Below are 22,595 nucleotides of genomic sequence, written 5' to 3' on the forward strand. Positions count from 1 at the left end.
TATATAATAATAATTCATTTAGAACTGAACTAACGTAGAACTTATAAAATAAACAAACAAAGCAAAAAAATCAGTTCTTGATGCTTCCCAAGTTTCAAAAATTAACAATTTGCATTTTCCTCTTTGTTTTTTTTGGCAGAGCCGCAGCTTTAGCAGACAACCAGTCATCTCATGAATCATCCAACTGTTACAGAGCAGTCTGCTGATTATTATTCCTTCCCCATATTGTACTCATGCGGCTGATGGCTGGATAGGGTGATAATAACTGGATATAGTTTGTTTTATATTATAGGCTGCTTTTACGGTCATACAGTGGTAGTAATAAAATTATTTAATCAGTTTATTTCTCCTAAGGACGAGCGGTGAAAGTTAATTCTCATATTTCCACCCAGAGAAAAAAATCAAACACACAACAAAAAGGATATTAAAACCATTACAGACGTTGGATTTCTTACAGACTGAATCGCTTTTATTTAAGCAAACGTGACAGAAAAAGGATTCCTAATAATTCAAATGGAAGCACAAAACTGAATAACCGAGCCTTCAGAACAAGAGAGACTCGGGATGTCTGTGGTGCTGCATATCAACTGGTTTTAGCTGTTTGCTCTGCTGTAAACTGGTTACCAACAAAATCATCCAATGTGGGTCCAGTGGTTTGGAGAGACTGTGGTGCACGTTCTTTAGTTCTGTTCTGCATGAAAATAAGAAGAGAAGATGATGCATTAAAAAAAAGAAAAAGGAAAATAATACAGAGTTTCAAGACCTCCATACAGGGTGAGATACTTAACAGTGCAGTAACAATGATTTTAAAAAATCCTCTAAAAAGAATGATTTTATTTCTTATGATCTCTAATTAATAATAATAAAATAAACGACCACATTTAAAGGTTCTCAAACTGTAAACTAACAGGAACTTTCACTGAGCACAAACTATGAGATTGAAGTGTTTTTGGCCTTCTGCTCAGATGGCACAAAGCTCAAGAAGTAATTAGTTGTGGCAGAATAAATATTCACACAGGATAATATAATATAATAATATTGTAAAGATTAGAAAATAAAGAGATTGAGTCTTAATAGCAGTAAAATTCACCCACTTGCACCTTTTATGTAGGAATTACATCTTTCCCATCTTTCTTTCTAAGAACATTAGTAAATAGTATATAGTTTATATATTTATTATTGCTACTGCACCTCAGTGTTGCATGTTGCACCTTGCTGATTTGAAGGTCTTTATATTCACGGCTACATCCACCCTGGAGGAGATCAGATTACTTTTCTTAAATCCACTGTAAACATGTTTGTAAAGCCTGCAGCCACAGGATCTGTGGTCTGAATTTACCTTTAAGTTCTTCCTTAAGGCCTTAAAAAATATTAAACAATTATTTTTTGTAATAGAGCATCTTTCCATCCACTTGCTTTTCACTTTCTTGTAGCTTGTGTAAATTCTACCATGTTATTATAATTTGCCTCATAATTACACCTGTTTTATTTTTAGGAGCAAGAGGAGCTTCAGCAGGCCTTTCTGAAGGAGCAGAAATACAACCTGCTGTCAAACAAGTTGTGAACTACATGCAATATTTAAACACTTTTAAATATTTTTGAACCACTTGCATATCATTCAAAGATATCATGAAGTAAAACTTAAACATGCGGATTTTTTCAATCAAGCGCTCATTTGAAAAATATTTATAACAATCTCACTGCGCCAGACTTTTGCTCCTCTCAAAAGTTGCATTCAAAGCTTATTTCCAAAGGGGAGGCGCGACCAACACCGAGGAGAAAGTAGGAGTTATGAAACGCCCTCTGGAAACAGCTCGGGACAGACTGACTGACACAAGCACAGGAACCCTGGAGGAGAAGGAAAGGATAGCGGTTAGATTTTTTTCTTTTTTATTTCCTTCGCTTTGAAAGTGGGACGACTTTTCCAGGCTGGACGCAGACATGCGCTGGAAAAGTGAGGTAAAAGTAGAGTGTCGCATCGGTAAGGAGAAGGAAAACGGATCTCTGGTGTCCAACGACGAGGTGAGTGAAGGGCGGGCGTGTAGCTTGTACACTCGCGATCAGCAGGTTGAGCCGTGAGTCAGTATCAGAGATTAAATATTAGTCGAAATTGCTTTGCCAATTAAATGAGAGTGGGCTTCGGTCTGTCATTAAAGCCGGCCTTCACACGCTGCGGCTCAGTATTTTTACAATTTGAAGAAATGTCAAAGAAAATGAGCCCTCCCTGAATTCTGCAATTAAAACTCAAGTAGTTAATGAGACCTCTTCACCTTTTGGTTGCCCGGGGTAGACGTTTGTGGCGAACTTAGCCTTTTTAATTGCTGTTATTAAATAAATCAATCCCCTTTTCCTTCAGACCTCGCGCTGCTTTTCTGATTGACGCGTGAAATTGGCGTGTTGGTTGGTTTAACCGCAGCTCGCGCACGCGCGCGCGCCCGCCCGCGAGCAGCGGCTGAATCACAAATTCAGAGCTCGAGAACATAATGGACACGGGATGAGTATTAGTTCAAGTGTTGTCTGTTTTTGTAAGTAATGACTATCCTTCTCTTCTTTAAATGTCATTTTGGTTTAATCGCCGGCGTTGTCATGGTGAAAAGTGAAAGGCATGATATTTATGGGAAGGAGCAGGGGGCATTTAAGGCAGCTGCGACAGTCTGACAAACCAGCATCCTCTTCTCGCCGTAGCTTCTCGTCATGTGTGAAGATTGCAAAGGAGACGAAGAGCTGCTGGGCAAATGCACTGAAGACAGGAGAGACATAATGGTAGGCGGGAAGGAAACGGTGCAGCCACAATATGGTTTATTCTCAAAAACGAGCACGTTGTTTTTAATTTTTAAAGTTGTTTTATTTATTATATTTTGTTTTTTGTGTCTGTGGACAGACAAAATGACAACTTTTAGTGAAAGATGACATGTATTTCTCATGGATTTGTCACTAATTGGCTTCTAAAAGGAATAAAAACGCAAGGCACTTTATTCTTTATTCAGACTTTTCTATCTTTTTGACTTTTTCTTTTTGGATTTGGACTTTAAAGCTTTTTGTTCTCGCGTTGGTCAAACTGTGACCCTTATGGCTTTACCTATTTTATTCTGTAGTGTGATTTAGCTATTTTGAGCTTCTTAACTTTGCTTTCAGTGTTTTTCTTTATGTTTTTTCCTTTTACTTTAATTACTAACTCAGCAGGTGGCCAGGAGACAAGGATAGGCGTGACTGGACCGAGATTTAACAGTTAAAACAAATAAATACAGAAATTCGGGAAAAATGGTAAATTTTTAAGAGACAGTTTCTTGTGGTTGTTTTTCAGACTATCAATCACGTTGTTTATTGGTGGTGACAGTGCGTACCAGCTCATGCTGTACTGCAGGTTAGGAGTGGATGCGTTCCTGTGCGTAATTTTCTAACCGCAGGTCTGATCTCCTCAGGGCGCACCGGTGGAAGTTTTGGATGAAGAAGCGTCGTCCCTGCAGGCGATGTCCTCTGCGCCTCTGTTGGGCAGAACTGTGTGTGCGAGCTGCAACGAGGAAATAGTTGATAAATATCTATTAAAGGTAAATCCTGTCATTTTGTATTTTTATTTTATTTATTTATTTATTTTGCATGCATTGTTTTTCCTGCCTATTTAACACTAGAATACGTTTTTTCTCCCCTCTGCTGTTTGGCTCTAAACTGCTTTTCTTTCCCCTCCTTTCTTCTTTTATTCACCGAGTGACTTTTGCCAAATCATCATATTTTTGCTTTAGGTTAACGACTTGTGCTGGCATGTGCGCTGTCTCTCCTGCAGCGTGTGCCAGACTTCACTTGGCAGCCACACAAGTTGCTACATCAAAGAAAAAGAGGTTTTCTGCAAACTGGATTACTTTCGGTGAGTATATCGCCCTGCTAAAGATGCTTATCAGCGCAGATTCAACGATAACATAAGTTTGGGTCTGTTTTCGTTAAAGGAAATACCCATGAAATCCGATCTGTTAAAAAAAAATACTACAAGTAATGCATTTGAGAAATTAGATATATCGAACACTGAGTCCTGTTTCATTAAGCTTTTATTACTGTGCTTTCATTGTAACAATAATAATAATATACACTGTAGTCGGACCTGAGATTTGTTTCCGATTTTATTCAAATATCATGTATATAAAATTAATAAATGACCAATAAATGCATTATTATTTCTTACATTAATTTCTGTGAGTCGACGAACTTCATAGTGACATAAATAAAAATTAATAAAACGACTTAGAGGATTTTATTCCGTATGTTTGGATAATTGGAACAAATTGTGTGCCAGGTCCAGGGCAAAGGTCCATCTTATATTTCATGTACCGGGGCCTAAATCGACGTCAGGTGGGTTTTTTCACCGTTCCTGTTGTTGTTTAGACTGTGAGGTCATTATTTTGTGCAACTACACGCATAAATAGCAGGAATCATTATAGGAATTTAAACTGTTATTATCCTTTAAATACCATCAGGCTGTCTCCTTTGACCTTCACCTGCAGGAGATACGGCACTTGGTGCGCGTGCTGCGGGCGGAACATCCACTCCACAGACTGGGTCCGCCGGGCGAAGGGCAACGTCTATCACCTGGCCTGCTTCGCCTGTTTCTCCTGCAAGAGGCAGCTGTCCACCGGGGAGGAGTTCGCCCTGGTGGAGGGAAAAGTGCTTTGCAGGGTTCACTACGACTGCATGTTGGACAACCTCAAGCGGGCGGTGGAAAAGGGTGAGGCCGAAGTCTCACCCCACCAAAATGACCGCGAATAATTTGCTCTCTCTGTTTTTGAAATATCGGTTTGAAATTTATGAATCATCAATGAAGCCACCGGAAACGGTATCATGTCTCATTTTAACATATTAATATATTTGGCTGCAGGAAACAGCGTTAACATGGAAGGAGCTGTGCCCACCGAACAGGAGATCAACCAGCCCAAACCCTCCAAGAGAGCTCGGACCAGCTTCACTGCTGACCAGCTGCAGGTTCAACTCCTCCTCCTCCTCTTCTTCATTCATCACATAAGAAAAAACAAAGACAAAATAAGTAGATTGTGTTTAGGTAAAAAATTAATTAATGTATAAAAAAGAAAACAAACAAACGCTGAATTTCTGGCCCTTAAATGATTTTTTTGGAATTCTTTCAAAAATTATTTTTCCTTTTTTTTTTTTTTTTTTTTTTTTTTACATAGTATACATATACTTTTTAAATTGTGGAAATTCACTTCTATGTGTCAAAAAATAAAAATATCAAAGGATTCAAGAGGAAAAAATGTCCTGATGTTATTTTCACAGGTGGATAAGATGCGTCATTGTGTCTGACATCAGAGATGACATGATACAAGATATTTAATACATTTAGTCTGAATGACACAGAGGACAGAATTACTAGAGAAGAAAAAAAAATAAGAAATCTGTTTTTTAAATTGGACCATGTGAAGTTTGTCTGATCTTCGCAATAATAATATTTATAATGCACATTATTTCAGCAATTCCCACTGTAGTTTTGTTATTGAATTAAAATGTAATAAATGGTTTAGATTTATGCAGAATATCCCAAAATGCTTATATGTTCCATGATTTTATTAGAATTATCCGTCTGTGTGAATTAAACCCTCTCTGGCAGACTTTAAAAGGCAGCTCTCAGATCTCCTCACAGTTACTCATGTTCAGATGAATCATGGATTTCCTTCCCACGGGACCACATAGTAAACCTTTGTGTTACTTTGTGCACATGCAGGTGATGCAGGCTCAGTTTGCTCAGGACAACAACCCAGATGCCCAAACACTGCAGAAACTAGCAGAGCAGACAGGCCTCAGTCGAAGAGTCATTCAGGTCAGTAAAGATCGGTGCATGAAGACCAAACGGATGATGGCTATATCATCTGTTATGACATTTGTTCTTATTGGATTTCAATATATATCATGTGGTGTGTATAATGTATATTGTGTGTAATTACTGCACTATCCGGACGACATATGTTCCCAAACAAACTCCTAAATAACCAAACAGTTCAGCCTGTAAAGACAAAAATGCTTTCTGAAGCTTTAACTGAAGCCTGAGATACTTTAAGCAGATTTGTAATGCAGCTTCTAGAGTTTAACCCTTTTTAGATAAGACACCTTTATCTGTTCTGACTGTTGCTGACTGTCCAAAAACTACAAGACAGTGACAGTGGCTTTACTCACAGGACAAAAGATGACTCCTTGACTGTAACTCTGTAAAAAAATCATCTGTTTTGGCTGACGAAACATGAGCTAAAACAGTGACGTGCTTCTATCTTGGACTTTCAAATGCAGTCCTGCTAAAGGCGCTTGTCCCGTTAACTCAGGTCTGGTTCCAGAACTGTCGAGCACGCCACAAGAAGCACGTGAGCCCCAACCACACCTCCAGCACCCCCATGACCTCACTGCAGCCCAGCCACCTGTCCCAGCCCACCCCGACCCCCGAGGAGCTGCAATACACCGCCTACGGAGGTCCAGAGGGGTCGATGCTCTCAGCACTCCACTCCTTCATAGACAGTGAGCACGAGACTTTTTATACATTTCCATGACTGTAATTAAATTAAATAGAATTTTTTATTCTCTTATTTCTAAACGATATATATTTATTTTATTTTAATTGCCCCCATTGAACATTTGCATTTAGGATAAATGGACAAATATCTTAAATTCCAAACACAATTATTCTGAAATAAAGATGATTTTAAATCCAGGAACTTTAAATATTACAACCAGCATTTTATTCCATCTCCTGCTTTACTTTGACCCAGAAAACTAGACAATCAGTAGAAACGACTAGAATAAATCCAGACGAAGAAAGAAAAACTTTATCCTGCTTAAGATTTTGTCTCAGTAAAATAACATCAAAGTTAGAGGAGTGGTAGATGACATCACTAGACTATAGGATGACAAATGAAATGGCGCAGGTAATAAAAAATGATCTGGCAGCCACGCCGCACACGATGAGATTGGGAAGTTTTGTCGTCAGATAGCAGATAATCAACCTTATAATGTTTTTTGTTGTTGTTGCCTTTGGTGTAGCATTTCACCCTCCCTGTTTGATAGTAGGAGGAGACACAAACCCAGCCAGGGAGGGGTGTGTGTGTGTGTGTGTAGGAGGGGGGGTTAGGGTCCCAGATCTGGATAAGTGGGAGCGTTGCATCCAGAAGGGCATTTGGCATAAAATCTGTGACAAAGCAAATGTGCAGCTCCGTCCGCTGTGATGAGAAAATCAGGGAGCAGCTGTTCGAACCCTTGTGGAGATGTAATATTTGACCCTGTCAGGAGCGCAACGAGGAAACATCCAATCAAATCACAATGCAAATACATAACTGTGCTGTCGTCTGTTACATATTTGAATACAATTTGTGGAAAACTGACCTGGATCAATATTGTCACTCTGCTCTGTGTCTGCAGTACACTCGCCTCCATCCTTGTTTCAACCGCTGCTGCCAGCCCACGCCATGACCTCGCTGCCTGTGTCTAACGCCTGAGCTGCCCTCTCTCTCCCTTACACTCACACACAGCTGACCAATGTTTTTCCATTATTAGCAGCAGTATCTGATACGTGTGGTAAATATAATTTAAAGTTTTTGTGAACCATAAAATCTGCCGTAATATTGTTTGTTAAGCAAATTCTGGATCATTATAATTTACAGCCCTAAATGTACTGATGTATCATGGCAACGCTTCGGTGCACGTCACACACGACGTCATATATTTATATTTGTTTGTTGTCTGTTTGTTGGTGACAAAGTCTGATTGTGCTACTCTTAGTGAAAGCCACCAGCCCCACAAAAGTCGACTCCACATGAAGATGAACTGAATAGCAGTGTTGCAATTTAATTTATTGTATGTGTCGTCTCTTTTGAGAATAAATGTCTAATTTCACAAACCCGGGAGGAGTCATTGAAAAGCTTTGACACACGAGAGCTGAGGCCGTGCTGCGTTCACGGCTCGGCATGTTTACAAATTAGGAAATAGAAAAAACGATTTATTGATGAAAGCAAACATTATTAAAACACAACAATATCTGTATGTCAAACTTACACACAGGCAACATGTGTTGATTAGACACAAACACCTGAAACTTTTAATTGCAGACATACAGACAGAACTGAAGTGTTTCTGTTTACGACAGGTTCGAGCATCTTCAGAGTTTGACTTTTAAGAGCTTGTGGTTAGAAAACTGTCTCGCGTTATACCGAGAGCGACGTTTAACTTGTGTCTACTTGCTGACTGTGGTTGACCAAAAGAATCCAATTTCCAGACACAGGAGGGAGGAGAAGGCATATAAAAACACTTTTACGTCACTTATCAGATCTTACGAAGTCACACTACCTGGAGTGAAACTGAACCTGAGTTACATACACAAAGGGATATCGAACTCCGATGGGAGTACGGTAGTTATTTTGTGTGGAGAAAAGAAAGAAAAAGAAAAAGACCAAAGAAAACAACCTGCTGCATGCGTAATACGCCCCACTGTGCTCTACATGCATCATTTCTCTTCTTTCTTTCAGATACACAAGGAGTTGTTTTTCTTTTTTCCTTTTTTTTTTTAATGTTACATGTCCCAGCGTGCTCAGCTCAAACAGGGGCGGGAGGTGTGTGAGGCAGCCTGGCAGTGTTGTCACTCAGAGGCACCATGAGGGCAGGTTCTCAGCTTTGACAAGCACGCCGCAGAGACACAAACATGAGTCACGTCTGAAAGATCTAAAGAACATCTTTCTAAGCGGTGCGTGAATCTACTCTGAAAAAAGCACAACCTAGTAAAAGGTTGATGGCAGTAAAACACAAGGTGTGAGGGAGGTGGTGTACACCCTGGGCAGGTCGCCAGTCCATCACAGGGCTGACACACAGAGCCGCTCTCGCCAACGTCGATGCCTGAGGGAAATTTGAAACCACAAACTGATCTCCCAAAATCCTCTAAATCTTTTTCTTCCCAGACAGGAATCAGCTTCATCTGTGGCTCACCAACCTAATAAATCCATCCAACGGCAGCTTTGACACGAGCGACTCACTAGTGTTACAAACAACCATGCAAGAACAGGACACATAGTAGCAAAAACACTTAACACTGTTACTCCAATAACAAACTTTGTTATTGTTTAAGGTTATTAATACAAGACTCAAATATTCTTAGTGTGAACTTAAAAGACTTATTAAAACCAATCCAGCATCTTTAAAGCAGCTCCTCTACTGTTGGTTTGGTTCTGCCCCACAGTCGTGTTACATGCACACGTTTGCCACATAATGGGACCTAATTATATGTTTCTTAAACTTATCAAAGATAAAAATGGTCAGTAGAGAAGCAGGGGTTGTGTGAGGCATCATTACCGACAAAAGCCATCATATATTAAAAAATACATATCGATACTGTTTCAATAATACACATATGATTATATCACAAATAATCCAGCAATGAGTTAAAACTCGGACATTAAGCCTTGTGGATTTGCTGTTGTATTTTCACTATCAATTAATTTATATTTCCATTTGCACAGTTGTGGGTACAGGCTCTCTTTCCACCTCCTGGACTGGTGGTTAGTGTCATAAAAATAGGAACAAAACACACAAAAACCACAATATTAAAGACGACTTAAACTGACAGCATTATTTGCTTTTCAATGGTCTGTACAGAGATGATGATTTTTATCTTTATTTGGATTAGTCTGACCACGATAACCATGCAGTGAAAACACGATACCATGACAGCCCTAACTGTAGGCGTGGTTACAGGAAGCGTCCAAGGGCACTCGGATTATTTTGGAAATCCACAATCACTTAAGGCCGTCGGTGACGTCTATTCAAAGTGACCGCCGTCATCGTCCTGTAATGGAAGCCTTTAAATCCAGTAAGAATGGACTCTAACATTAATGAGGTAACTTTCAAAGATGATCACTTTAACACTTTTATACCTGTCACTGGTTTCAGTGCATTGTCACTGATACACAAGCCCTCATCAAAACACATGCAGAATTCGGAGGTTCTGCATTTTCTGCTGCACACAAACACATAATGTCATTCTGCTTCCCCCACAGCTAATAAACCAGACCTGTTAGACATCTCTTGCTGTTAAATATCCCTTTAAGAATGTTGATAAAGATGTCCAAAGCACGTATACTTCAATATTCAGAAACTCAAAGCAAAACACACTTGAGACTGAAGTAATCTGAACTGCTGTGCCATCATGTACTTGGCAATTAAACATAAAAACAGTGAGCAATGAGTGGTGAATATTTTTCTCAATGTGAGGAACTCAGGTACAGTGTACAGGTCATCTGGTAACGACTGGCACCACCAAGTGGTGAAAATTGGCAACTACATGAACCCAAAGCTGAGACGCACACAAAACAAATCTGTTGCATTGTGTAGTATGTGGCAGCAAAATGTACACAAATACACACATTTCCTTTACATAGACACATATAAAAATATTCATAACTATCACCGAGTCCATAAATTACTATGTGTGGGTGAATCTAATTATTCATGTTGCTTAGCTACAAGTTGTCTCTTATAGTGTACAGCTTCAACTTGTGTACACTTCCATTAAATATGGCAAAGTGTTTATTCCCATATGCCACGTGGGCTTGTACCATGCTTTGGTGTTAACCTTTATTCTTTCTCCTTCCTGCTACTTCCTTCTGTTCTTCTTGTGGAGGATCTTCCTCAGTGTTTTGCTCATGCGGTAGGGCCGGGCTGGAGCGCCGTCGTTCACCTCCAGGTCCCACACTACGAGGCAGCAGCAGCATGTTAAAAACCAATGGCGAGAGAATCATGCAGCACATCAAAATTTAACCTGTGATCACCTCGATTGTAAAAAATGAACGCCTCTGGAAATGCACGGGTCAGTAGTTCAACCATTTATGTTTATTCGAAAACAAAGATTCACATTTTCATTGGATTCATTGATAAAAAAATTCTCCTATACAAAAAGAACACTGAATAACCTCCAGACAGATGTGTGTATTATACTTAGTATTAAAACAGCACAACATCTGAACCATCCAATAAAAAAATTTACCAAAAATGGCTTTGACATCCTTTTATAAACTGTATCGCAAAGGTTCCTGGTGTTAGGTCTAAAACAGAATAAGAGGAACATTTTTTTATTTTATTTTTTTCACATCTAGGCACATAAACTAGTGGCTGCATTCAAAAGTTTCCTGAAAACGCTCAGGCTCGGTTCACATCTTTTTTTTCTTTAAGCATAAACCATTAAATGTCTTTTGAAGTCTTGACCTCCAACAAAGCCTCTGTCTGGTTTACAGTACATCTATGAGCATAATGAAAACTTTAATGTGACGCTGATTTAACATGAGAGAAACCTGTTTTGCTAAGTGCAGAGTTCACACCATTTTTGGATCTGTGTGCTTGTGTTAGTATAAATATAGTGGTTATAAAACCAATGGTAAACACCAACAGCCAGCAAAGTAATCATGCTACACAGAAGAAAGAAATCACATGGTTCGTTTCCTGTATGTGAAAGTGCATACAAAACATGATTTTACATTAGAAGACCAAAGTGCGACAAGAGGGTGCCCCATAAGTCCACCACTTTTTCCGTGGTGATGCCTTATGTCAAAGTGGCATCTGTACATTGTTTACGGTCCTCGTGTTTGTTTGGGTTAAAAAAAAGAAAGAAAAGCTTGTCTCGTTTTTAGTTTTCAGCCTGTGCATCCATCCTGCGAGTTGACGTGTACCCTCTCGGTAAGGCAGAGGTCAGCAGAGAATACAGACGAGAAAATGACACAAAAGAAACACAAAAGTGTAGCAGAAAAAAGGCAAGTATCTGAGTTGGCTCGAGAGAGGAAGTGAACAGTTATCTTAGTCCCCTATGCCTTTTCTGCGAGGACCCGAAGTAACAGCATGTCCTTTCATGCACAGGTCATCCCTGACAGGCTGGGCGGGGTGCATCCAGTTTCAATGTTTAGCCCTACAGTACTTGCTCTCGAGCGTCCAGACCCCCACGCACACGTCAGATATGGAGAAGCGAGTCAGAGAGCCAAGAGTTTAGTAAAATGCATCACTCAGGAAGCAGCGCAAGTTTTGGCACCCTCCTCTCCTTTGCGCAGGATCTTGTGCAGGCCAGGAGACATGTAGTAGGGCCTGGAGGAAGAACCATCATTCCTCTCCAGGTCTTCACCTGAGGCCAGGTCCCCGCAAAGGAACAGGAGGAGCAGGACGAGCAAACAGCACACAGAGCGGCAGCCACAAAGAGAAAGGAAAGCAGAGACTCAGCAGAGATGATAAACAAGAAGATATGCAAGACAGCGATTATTTCAAGTTATTAAAAGGAAGAAAGAGTCACACAAAGCTGCTGACATTCGATTTTTAACCACAGCAGAAGTGCTTCTGCACCGTAACTAAACATGAAACAGCATACTCACAAAAGCACAGGAACAATGTGTCCACACACATAGCATAGACGTTAAAAAAGCCATGTGCGATCATGTAGGATCCAAATATCACCGTCTGAAAGAGTTAACAGGTGAAAGTCTTACACTTTTAACTGTAGTCTTGTGTTCCAGCTTTATTGTGCACACTGCATTGCAACAAACGGCAAAAACATTATGAAGAATATAAATCGCTGAGTCATAAATCCTGGAGCAAATTAATTAGCTTGTGCAGCACTGTAAAAACTGCAACTGTGTAAAGCTGTGAAGCTTTCCAGAACAACTCTGAATAAATATGTAATTACCAAGAGTTAAATATTTATTATTGAATATTTGCCAAAATAATGGTTCGACTATATTTAAACAAAACACAAGTAGAGGAGCGCTGCTTAGAAGCACTGGTTGAGTCTGAACATAAGAAGTGATTTTTCCACCGTACCAAGGAAACAAAGTACAACAAAGAATATAGATTGCATCATTTTTTTGTGCTCTGTGTAAAAGACCAAGTCAGAATAAATATATGTTTCGTGACTGTGCCTCTGTAAAGAGAATTTTAAATCAAATAATCACGATGTGACTAAAGTCCAGACTTTCAGCTTTAACATTATTTTTATAGTAGTCACTCATTTTCACTTTAAACTAGACAACTAACATAACTTAATAATAGGGGTGCAACGATACACAAAATTCACGGTTCGATATTTTTTCGATACAAAAAAATGTTCCTGCCTTTTTAATTTGTCATTCATTAAAATTATAAATATATATTTTAACTCAAAAGTACAGTTTTTAAATTTAATGTTGCTGAAACAACAAAGGGATAAAATAATAAATTATCTGATGGAGAAATCACTAATCTTTGGAAAAGAGAGTTTATTACAGAGAAATGGCTCTTTCCAAAATAAAAGCTATACTATACGCTTCTTCTGGGCTATATTCTCAGCAGCATATTAAACATATCAGGTCCCCATAAGGAGAATCATGTGCTAACGGCTGTCTAAATGACTCGGGTAAAGTGTGTAGCATGCTGCTTGTTGTTTTTGTCTGCTTCCACTTGTCTTTGCACTAGGATGATGTCGGAGTAAATGTGCAGTCATATTCGTTGTGTTCCCACTAGTGCTGTCAGCGTTAATCTGAAATGACGTTAACGCCACAACAAGGCAAATCTCCGTTAAAGAGCTACCACGGATCGCCCCGTGCATGGGGCTGGACGGCCAACACATTAACGAGCTAACTGCGCTAACGCACTAGTTCCCACCCATGTAATTGAGCATTGCGTGGCACATCCAACATACTGTTTTACTTCAGTCCATGACGCGCTTACCTTCAGGGTCATACGTCACATGAAAACCAAAATAGTTCCAAAGGCCAGATCTGAATGAGGGTGGGGGAGGTTCAATTTGCCATGTTGCAACGAGCTTAGCTTCTGTCTTGCTAGCTTGCGCTGTGCTCAGTGGATCTGCGCTAGACAGTGCAGCCTAGGCGGAGTAGTCGAGCGCAGATCCACTGAGCGCTCAACACAGACAGCATCGTCAGAAGAAAAATTGATCAAATAAATTAAAAATTTTGTATTGTTCGATACATATGCGTACCGAACATGGGTCATTCTTACTATTCGGTGCCATTTGAGTCCTAATGACATAATATGGTATATTTAGTGTAAAACTTGTCTAATGCTTATTTCTAAACCATTTTCTCGTATGTTTAACCCCCCTCTACCATAGAACACATTGATATATACACAGGATAAATACATTAAAAGTAAATTACTTTTATTTTAGCACAAGTCACTAAAGTACTATGTCCCCAGTCATGCTTGCTCGACTTCAGTTACAAATATAACTTAAAAAAAAAAAAAAAAATCTAGATTTTTCATCATTTCTGGATTGGCTTATTTCTAATGTTCCTCATCAAATGTTCTTTTTTATTATTAATGCATGTTTAATACTTAAAATCTTTAAAAAATGTTGTGTCCCTGAATCAACTGTCACCCCTGTTACTCTGATAAGAATTCCATAGAACACATCACCTGATTATTCTTTTAGTCACATGACACTCCCGGATGTAACATATTTTGGAGGGAAAACTTTCAAGAAGAAGACGAGTAAGTACCACTCTTTAATCAACCCTTTTTTCAATGTTTTAGCAAGATTTTGTAATGTGGCAAAGCATAACACGTCCAACCTGTTACGCTTATTAATAGTGGAAACAATTTTTTTTTTGTAATTTTTATAATATGGCTAATAAACATGTTAAAAATGGTTCTTAGTGGTCACCATGTACTAGCTTGTTGTTCATCATACTAGTAGTAATGGCTAAGTTTAGCATAAAATCTCCCCCCTGTTACCGTCACCCCTGTTATTGCTATGCACTGTAACAGGGGGGACACATGGTAACAGGGGGGACGTAAGATGATAGAAGTTTAGTGTTTAGAGTTATCTATACAAGTGTGTATTGGTAATTATTATTAACCTGTATATATATACTTTTAGAAGATTTTGAATAGTATACATTTTTCAGGGAATGGCACCAATGTCTGCTGCGGAGAAGCAGCGGCGCTACCGAGCACGTCGTGATGCTGACCCTGAGAGAAGACAGATATATCTCAATAAAGAGAAAGAGAAGTGGAGAAAGGACAGAGAGGAAGGGAAAAAAAAGAAAGTGGCAGATCTCAGTGAACGACAGAAGAGAGCACAGAGAAAGCAGTGGCGAGAAAGGAAAAGAAAGCAGAGGGCTAGTGCCAAAGGCAGGACAGAATTTGAGGCTATGAACACTCCTCCCCTAAGTCCAGAATATTCCCTAGAGCCAGAAAATGCCCCGCAACCAGGACCCTCAAGGTTAGAAGAAGATGATGTTGAGAGGAAAGTAAAAGAAATTATTGATGGACCGACACTTGTGCCTGTCAAAGGAACCATGAAAATCCACCAAGTACTCAGTTTCTCTCCAGGAACAATAAAATACAGGGACATAACCTGCCTTTGCCAGGCAGACAAAGGTGTACTGGACTGTGAATGCTATGGCCTGAAGGAGATAAGCCTTAGTCAAGAGGCAAGTCCACATTGCACTGAGGGACCAACCCGGCCTGAGAACATCACAAAAGATCATATTGGTCAGTGGTGCATTATCAACTACGATGGTGAACCCTACCCAGGAATCATTCTGGAGGTTGAAGAGGATGTTAAAGTGAAATGCATGCACAAGAACGGGACCAACAAGTTCCACTGGCCAAGTCCACGTGAGGACATAACCTGGTATAGGGATGACCAGGTTGTGTGTCTGATGAAAGAACCAACATTAATAAGAACATTAATTAATAAATTTTAAAAATTATAAATTAAGAACATTAATAAATTAATAAGAGGTCAGTTCAGCTGGAGAGGAAAGTGTGGGATTTCCTTGAAAAAAACTGGAGTTGCTGGTCTGTTGCATAGGTAAAATGTGTGAGAAAAATGTTCATTATGTTGGGTGTACAGTGAAAATTTGCTTGTTTAATGTGGACATGTATCTACCTGTGTTGGTTGGACGGGCATGGTGAAGGTGTTCAAAGTTTCTTTAAGGTGGTATTTTTTGTCGCTGATGTTATGTCCACCCTGTTACCTCCTGTCCACCCTGTTTCTCCTCTGTCCACCCTGTTACCTGTGTGTTTCTTTTGTTAATTAAATCAAATCAACAAACATAATGCATGTCTCTTTGGTTATTGGGAGGGAATGAATCAGCAAAATTAAGTTACTTAAAAATGGAGCCAATTTTTTTTTTTATATTCCCTTTGAATCTAAAAACAATCTTTTGAAATTACACTGTGTCTTAAAACTGAACCTGTCTTCTTTCAATATAATGCTTGTTTAAAATACTTCCTTGAAATTTCCTTGCAGATTTTAAAAAGGGACATTGTAGCTTTTAGAAAATGTAAATATTACTATAACTGTGTATTCAAAACAGTTATTAATAGAAAATTGAATGTCCTGTAACAGGGTGGACATTTGGCACGTCATGGGTAAAGACTTTGATTTTAAAAAATATTATAATATAATATCCTTAGCTGGACCAATACATTTTTCTTATAGGTTGAAAATCCCTCTTTTAGATGAAATGTTAAAATAATTCAAAATTTTGTATTTTTTGATGAAGAGTGATCACACTGAAAGGGCACCGAATAGTAGGAATGACCCACATAAAAGCACTGTATCGAACGGTTCAATATCGATATGAGTATCGTTGCACCCCTAGTTAATAACATTGTTGCTGTTTTTTTCAACCATGGAAATAATTCTGCCAGCAGTGAACTCTGATAGATTTATTTGTATATGATCCAGGGTTACTGAGGCCATTAAACTGCCTGCTAGTAAGTAGTTGAATTACTTGTGAGCCTCTGAAAATTGGGTACTATGTACCTAAATAAGATAAAACAAACAACAAACACATTTTTGTTAAACCCCATGAATAAAGGTAAAACTTTACATTTCAATCACATATTGATTGTTTGATTTTTTGACAGAAAAAGTCTGTCATTGTCCAAATACTAACTATATTCATCACAGTATAATCATATTCTCATTGTAGATTTTTAATTCCTTACCAATAGAGGGACCCAAATGTAATTTAGTGATGGCACCTCCTCTTGAAAAAACGGTATTTTACGCGAGAAGAAGAAAAATGCAAGAATGCCTGAAAAAAAAAAAAATCTGATTTAGTAACAAGCAAATATATATTTTCTTACATCATTTGAAATAAACAAAAATTGTCAAATCCTCATCGGCTTTAAAGCAGATTAAACACGAGTGGGTGGAACTTGAAACAAGGGTCTCATGATATACTGAAGGTTTACAATAAAGGACCTGCAGATATAAAAAGCTGCTGAAACAAAACAAGTGGTTAGGCCACGCAATAAGTCCTTTCAAACACTGCAAGTATAAATTAGAGTAACTTCTAGAATCAAGGTTTACGTTTAATATATAAGCTCTTATAAAATGAAGTAAAATCAAGGTCCTCCAAATTCATGTCAGCCACCTACTGGGATGTAAGTGTCAACTTATAATGATGCAAATTAAATAAGTAAATAAAGAGCTTATTGCATGCATCCAAATAAAAGATAAACTCACCAACACTTCCTGAAATAAGCAGTTTTCCCAAGAACAGCAGAAAGTCGGTCACCTTGTCCAGGACGGCCACCCTGCCGGGAGGAAGACAACGTGAGTAAATGGACTGGTTCCTATTATAGTGCCTCTCACCTCCAGCTGAGCACCCTCATTCACCCAACATTTACATTCATACTCCAATGGACACATCAGAGAGCAACTTGTATCTTGCCCAAGGATATTTGGCATGCACACGGGAGCAGCCAGGGATCGAACTACCAACCTTCCAATTAGATGACCTGCTCTACCTCCTGAGTTACAGCCAACCTCAAGTTGAGGTAGAAGAGAAACACAAACAGCAGAGATACAAACTCCCGTGCATTACGTCAACTGAAACTGCCCCATTATTTCACAAACATGATGACAGTAAATATACTTCTTTGGTTTTTTGCCCGTATCTGTTACGTTCTGGCATTTTTTATGGTAAAGAAGAAGCTTTACCACCTCAGCAGCATCTGTACTCTGCTGAGGGTTTTTTTAGCCATGTGGCTCTAAAACATTTAACTGGGACTTACCGAACAACATTCCTCATTAAGAGGAAGAAAGCGTCCTTGGAGGAGGTGCAGAAGTTCTTCCCATATATTGCCATCTGTTGGTGAGAAGCAGTGAGTGCTGGGTTGCGGGTAGTTAAGCACCGAAGCTGGACCAATTAACAGCTGCTAACAGATGTCTGCAATAAATGAGTGTTACTAGAAATTACTCACCATAATGAATGCGTTTCTGTTTAGAAACTTGATAAAATGTTCCAGGCACCAGAAGCAGCATTTGAGGCAGCAGAGCAAGAATCGAGCGCAGGCATTTTGAGAAACTGGATAAAAATCAGGAATATAAATAAATATCATCAACAAAAAGTCATTTGAAACAATCAGTAATAAATTAGTAAGAGGCCTCGAAGGGTTTCCAAGCTTGCCTTTCAGTTTGTGATCCAGGTACTCGAGAACAATTCGGATCATCTGCACCACAGAAAGGATTAGCGACCCAAAGGCCAGAGAACCTGTGTGATAACTGTGCCACAAGAATGGAGAATATTAAATGAAAACATTTTCCTCACGTTCTTACTTTCACGTTTCAGCGTCTTAGTGGATTTGCGCTTGTTTTGGGACTGTACTCACCGTATAGCTCTGCTAAAGGAGGAGTAGAGGGGGCAGGCAGGGATGTCTTTTGGCTTCTTCAGGGCCCAGTAGTAGGAAGCGAAGGCCCCGGCCAGGGTGCACTGGCCCAGGGCGATGGTAAAGTTGACCAGCCAGAGGAACACAAAGAGGTTACACAGATGGAAAACTAAGATGTAGCGATGGTACAGACTCTCCCCACCGTAGAAGGCGAACATACACTGTGACCCGGGGCACACCTTGGTAATGTTGGTCTTACTGAAGGTCTGAAATAAAGCAGCAGATTAGATCTTGATGCGCTGTCAGATAGAAATAACAGGATTCTGTTTGTCACCATAATCAAGATACTTTTCTCTTCTTGTCTTTCCTGCCTCTACCTTGAATATAAATTATTTCCACATGAATAGCTTTAAGGGAATCCTTGAATATTCATCTGTTTACATGCTCAAATTACTTGTTGGCTGATAAATAACATCTGTCAGATAAATGTTTGTTGCTGCCAGCCACTAATTGAACTTGATTTACATCAGAACATCTAATGTATTTACATTAAGACATTTTATTAATTAGACATAAAGCAGCTATTACACCTAATTTGACTAATTACACTTTACTGCTGAGAACGAATCCGATCAAGAGATGTTTTTCATGCCAAGTGATGGAGAAATTACACGGTAACTAAACATTTTCAGTAATAAACTGTAAGGGAGCATAGGGCTAACCTGTGGATTGCATGTGAGGTTTGCATACATGCATTTATCATCAGCAGGTGTGACCTTGTAGACTGCGTTACCCGATGATGCTAAGAAGCTGAGGGTAAACTAGTTAAAGGAAAAATTCAACACTCAAGAATCAGTGAGTTAAAGAACATGTAGTTGGACTTCCTTGACTGCTTCACTTACTTGTTACAGACTCACGGGCCATTTCATTAGGTACACCTGTTCGACTGATTGTTCACACAAATATCTAATCAGCAAATCACAAAGAAGCAACTAAGTGCTGAACATCTCTGGGTGAAAATGCTGATGTCAAAGGTCATAGGAGAAAGGCCAGACTGCTTCGATCTGATAGGAAGGGAAGAGTAACATAAACAACCACAATCATTCTTATCAAGGTACGCAGATCAGCATCTCCGAACGCACAAGATATCGAAACTTGAAACAGACGGCCAAAACAGACGCTACTCCTGTAAGCTAAAAAACACTGATGCTGTCATGGTCCTGGGTCGGTGACCCAGCGCTTTTAGTTATCATTTTCTAGTTTATGATGATGATGATTATTATTGTTTGAGTTCTGTGTGTTATATTTGGTCTGCCTTTGAGTCTGTCTCTGTCTATGGTGTCACCCCATCTGTTTGTGAATCTGTCTGTTTAGTTCAATGTCTTGTCTGGTTCCATGTGTCTGAGTTTCCTGTTTTATTGTGAAGGTTTGTGTCATATGTGAGTGTGCTCAGTTTACGTTTCCCCTGTCTCGTCAGCTGTGATTTCTCCCAGGTGTGTCCCCTCCTGTCTCTCATCCCTTGATTACTGCCGTCTGTGTATTTAAGCCCTGTGTTTCTCTGTGTCAGTGTCGCGTCGTACCCTCAACTAGCTGTGTGTTCTGCTTCTATGTTCCTAGTGTTTGGTCTCCTGCTCCAGTTTAGTGTTTCTTTCCAGTGTTTCAGTCCTTGGTTCCTCTGTTCTGACTTTTGGTTTTCTTTTGGTGAGTTTAGTTTGTACGAGGTTTTTCCCAGCAATAAAGCTGCGCCTTAAGTTTCACTTCCGTGTCTGAGTTCTGCATTTTGGGTCCACCACTCCTGCTTGCCTGCCACACAGCGATTCATGACAGATGCAGCATAAGTTCACCAAAATTGGACAACAGAAGATTAAAAAAATGTTCCCTGGTCTGATGAGTTTCAGCTGGGAAAATTGGATGGTACAGTCAGAATTTAGCATAAACAATATGAATGATGGCATGGACGTTCTTGCCTTAATTCACTGGTTCAGGATGGTGATGGTGGTGTAATCGTGTGGAGGATACTTTCGGCTGTTTAGCAACAACCACTTCCATCATCATGTCAAAAAATAATCTCAAATTAGTTTCCTGAACATGACAATGAGTTCAGTATACTCAAACAGCCTCCACGGTTACCAGATCTATCCAACACAGCACCCGTGGGACGTGGTAGAACGGGACCTTTGCATCCTAGACGTGCAGCCGACAAATGCGCAACAACTGTGTAATGCTGTCGGGACAACATGGACCAAAATTAATATTTTCAGCACCTTGTTGATGCCATTAAGAACTGAGGCAGTTATGAAAGTAACAGAGAGTCCAACCTTGTGATAACAAGGTGTACCTAGCAAAGTCACCTGTGAGCATATGCAACAACCAATTCATGCAGAGGTCTGACTTACCTGTGCCTGGTTCTAGAAGACTTTTTCCTCTCCACTGTTGCTGAATGCACGCTCAAAGGGAACTACTAGCTTTCTCTCTAATACTGTAGTCTTTACTTTACTATTTCAAGTGTCCTGAGATAAATTATGCTGTGGCACAACATCAAAAAACCTGAATTTAACCTGTTTAATCTAACAGCTTTACTGATATTACACATTATCCTGTGGATGATTCTAATTAACATGCTGCAATTCGTCTGTAGTAAAAAACAGATTGCTTCAAGGCAGCTCAACTCCTTTAATTCTCTACATGAAACTCTGCTTCAGTTTGTCAGTATTTGGAAGGATACACTGCTGTGACAGCCCAATAAGCGATGCAGATGGCCAGAAGGAAAAAGGTGATGACAGGGTAGAAGAGGGTGGACATGATGTAGCCGATTGCCCTGAAAAACCCCCAAGAAAAACATTAAATTCATGAAAAAGAGCAAAACGCACTGTTTAATTATCAGAAGCAGGATCCATACTCACTTGCTTCCCTCCTTCAGTAATGCAATAGCGATGCGCAGCCTCGACCTCAGAAATATCAGCATTATCACAATGACGGCTTCAGTCACAGAGAGCAAGATCACTGCAAAATAAAGGTCGAGTCAACAGCAGCGTAACAAATATGCTTTTAGATATTCAGAAAGTGCTCGCTCAAAATGAGCACATGAGTCATGGCTAAAAAGCGCTGGTTAGATCACAGCGGCCTTGAATACTAATTTCTGATCAGGTCATCTGTGAGTCCAAGTCAGTTTGTGCCAGATGTAAAGCAGTTCCCTCTGGGTGCTGACAGTGAGTGACCTTGACCTTTGATCATCCAAATCTAATCAGTTCAAACGAGTTCAAACGGACATCTGTGCCAAATTTAAATAAATTCCCACAAGGAGGTCAAGAGACTTCCTTTCCACAAGAACAGGATGTCTGTAAGTACAGAACAACATACCAACCTGACACGACAGCAAAGGTTGGGATTACACGCATAAAAGATTGAAACAGTCCCAGTGCAAGCATCTAAATCAAAAATATTTGCTATAATCACAGTTTTGAAAAGCTCACCAAGACAAACAATGTCACAATTTCTGTTTGGTTTGTGAGGAATTAACAGCAGTAATACATACAACCAGGAAACTGCCGTGCACGTAAAGCAGAAACCAGCGTTACAGTAAGTGCTGCTTTGCTAGTGGATGACAACTTACTGAAGATGAGCCACGTCTGGCTTTGCTGAAGATAAATGCTGAAGTCTGTGTGGAAGCCAAGGTCAGTGATGGTGACATTGGAGCCTGGCTTCCTGCTCAGGTTGCTGTATTCCCAGTAACAGTGCCAAATGCCTGAGAGAGAATGAAAGAGTGAAGATGATCTACTAGCCATGACTGCTCACAGCACATCTGGTGGGAAAGGCTCAGGTAAAAGAATTTCTTTCAACGTCTGTGAAGGTTCTCAGTCATCCAGGTCATCGTAGTCTAAGGAGCTTGGAAAGAAAAGCGTCTGGACCTCTTTAAGTTGCTTGAAAACGTTTCACCTCTCATCCGAGAAGCTTCTTCAGTTCATTCA

At 39.7% G+C, this 22,595-nt stretch overlaps 2 protein-coding genes across 4 annotated transcripts in view; one reads left to right on the top strand and one right to left on the bottom strand.

The window, feature by feature from the left end:
- Nucleotides 1–1,788: 1,788 nt before the first annotated feature.
- LOC146546367 (LIM/homeobox protein Lhx8) lies at nt 1,789–7,879 on the top strand. Its single transcript, XM_085266058.1, has 9 exons — nt 1,789–2,022; nt 2,686–2,763; nt 3,423–3,548; nt 3,741–3,862; nt 4,494–4,714; nt 4,865–4,968; nt 5,723–5,818; nt 6,315–6,504; nt 7,402–7,879. The coding sequence occupies exons 1-9, from the start codon at nt 1,942–1,944 to the stop codon at nt 7,476–7,478; spliced, it is 1,095 nt and encodes a 364-aa protein (XP_085122184.1). The 5' UTR covers nt 1,789–1,941; the 3' UTR covers nt 7,479–7,879.
- The window catches only part of slc44a5b (solute carrier family 44 member 5b), a 49,903-nt gene continuing 35,167 nt past the window's right edge, over nt 7,860–22,595 (bottom strand). For 2 of the 3 annotated variants that reach the window (XM_085266057.1, XM_085266055.1), the window contains 12 exons: nt 22,241–22,372; nt 21,531–21,630; nt 21,353–21,445; nt 19,350–19,437; nt 18,631–18,893; nt 18,429–18,523; nt 18,223–18,326; nt 18,034–18,107; nt 17,483–17,553; nt 16,960–17,048; nt 12,378–12,462; nt 10,836–12,133 (listed from right to left, as the gene is read on the bottom strand). In XM_085266057.1, coding sequence (XP_085122183.1) covers nt 12,018–12,133; nt 12,378–12,462; nt 16,960–17,048; nt 17,483–17,553; nt 18,034–18,107; nt 18,223–18,326; nt 18,429–18,523; nt 18,631–18,893; nt 19,350–19,437; nt 21,353–21,445; nt 21,531–21,630; nt 22,241–22,372 — 1,310 coding nt within the window. In that variant the 3' untranslated portion in view covers nt 10,836–12,017. Of the gene's footprint in view, nt 10,720–10,835; nt 12,134–12,377; nt 12,463–16,959; nt 17,049–17,482; nt 17,554–18,033; nt 18,108–18,222; nt 18,327–18,428; nt 18,524–18,630; nt 18,894–19,349; nt 19,438–21,352; nt 21,446–21,530; nt 21,631–22,240; nt 22,373–22,595 lie in introns of those variants that run through there. The other variant, XM_085266056.1, reaches the window with a different exon arrangement.

The sequence above is a fragment of the Mchenga conophoros genome, linkage group LG23 (genome assembly GCF_057382185.1).
Source record: "Mchenga conophoros isolate Kocher_MC1m ecotype Shallow Benthic linkage group LG23, M_conophoros_male_GT1.1, whole genome shotgun sequence".
NCBI lineage: Eukaryota > Metazoa > Chordata > Actinopteri > Cichliformes > Cichlidae > Mchenga > Mchenga conophoros.

Excerpts from the sequence above, each read along its gene's own strand:
- LOC146546367 (XM_085266058.1), top strand. The coding sequence starts at position 1,942 with ATGCGCTGGAAAAGTGAGGTAAAAGTAGAGTGTCGCATCGGTAAGGAG. Across the intron at positions 4,969-5,722 it reads TCACTGCTGACCAGCTGCAG|GTGATGCAGGCTCAGTTTGC; the intron begins GTTCAACTCCTC and ends GTGCACATGCAG. Across the intron at positions 5,819-6,314 it reads TCAGTCGAAGAGTCATTCAG|GTCTGGTTCCAGAACTGTCG; the intron begins GTCAGTAAAGAT and ends CCGTTAACTCAG.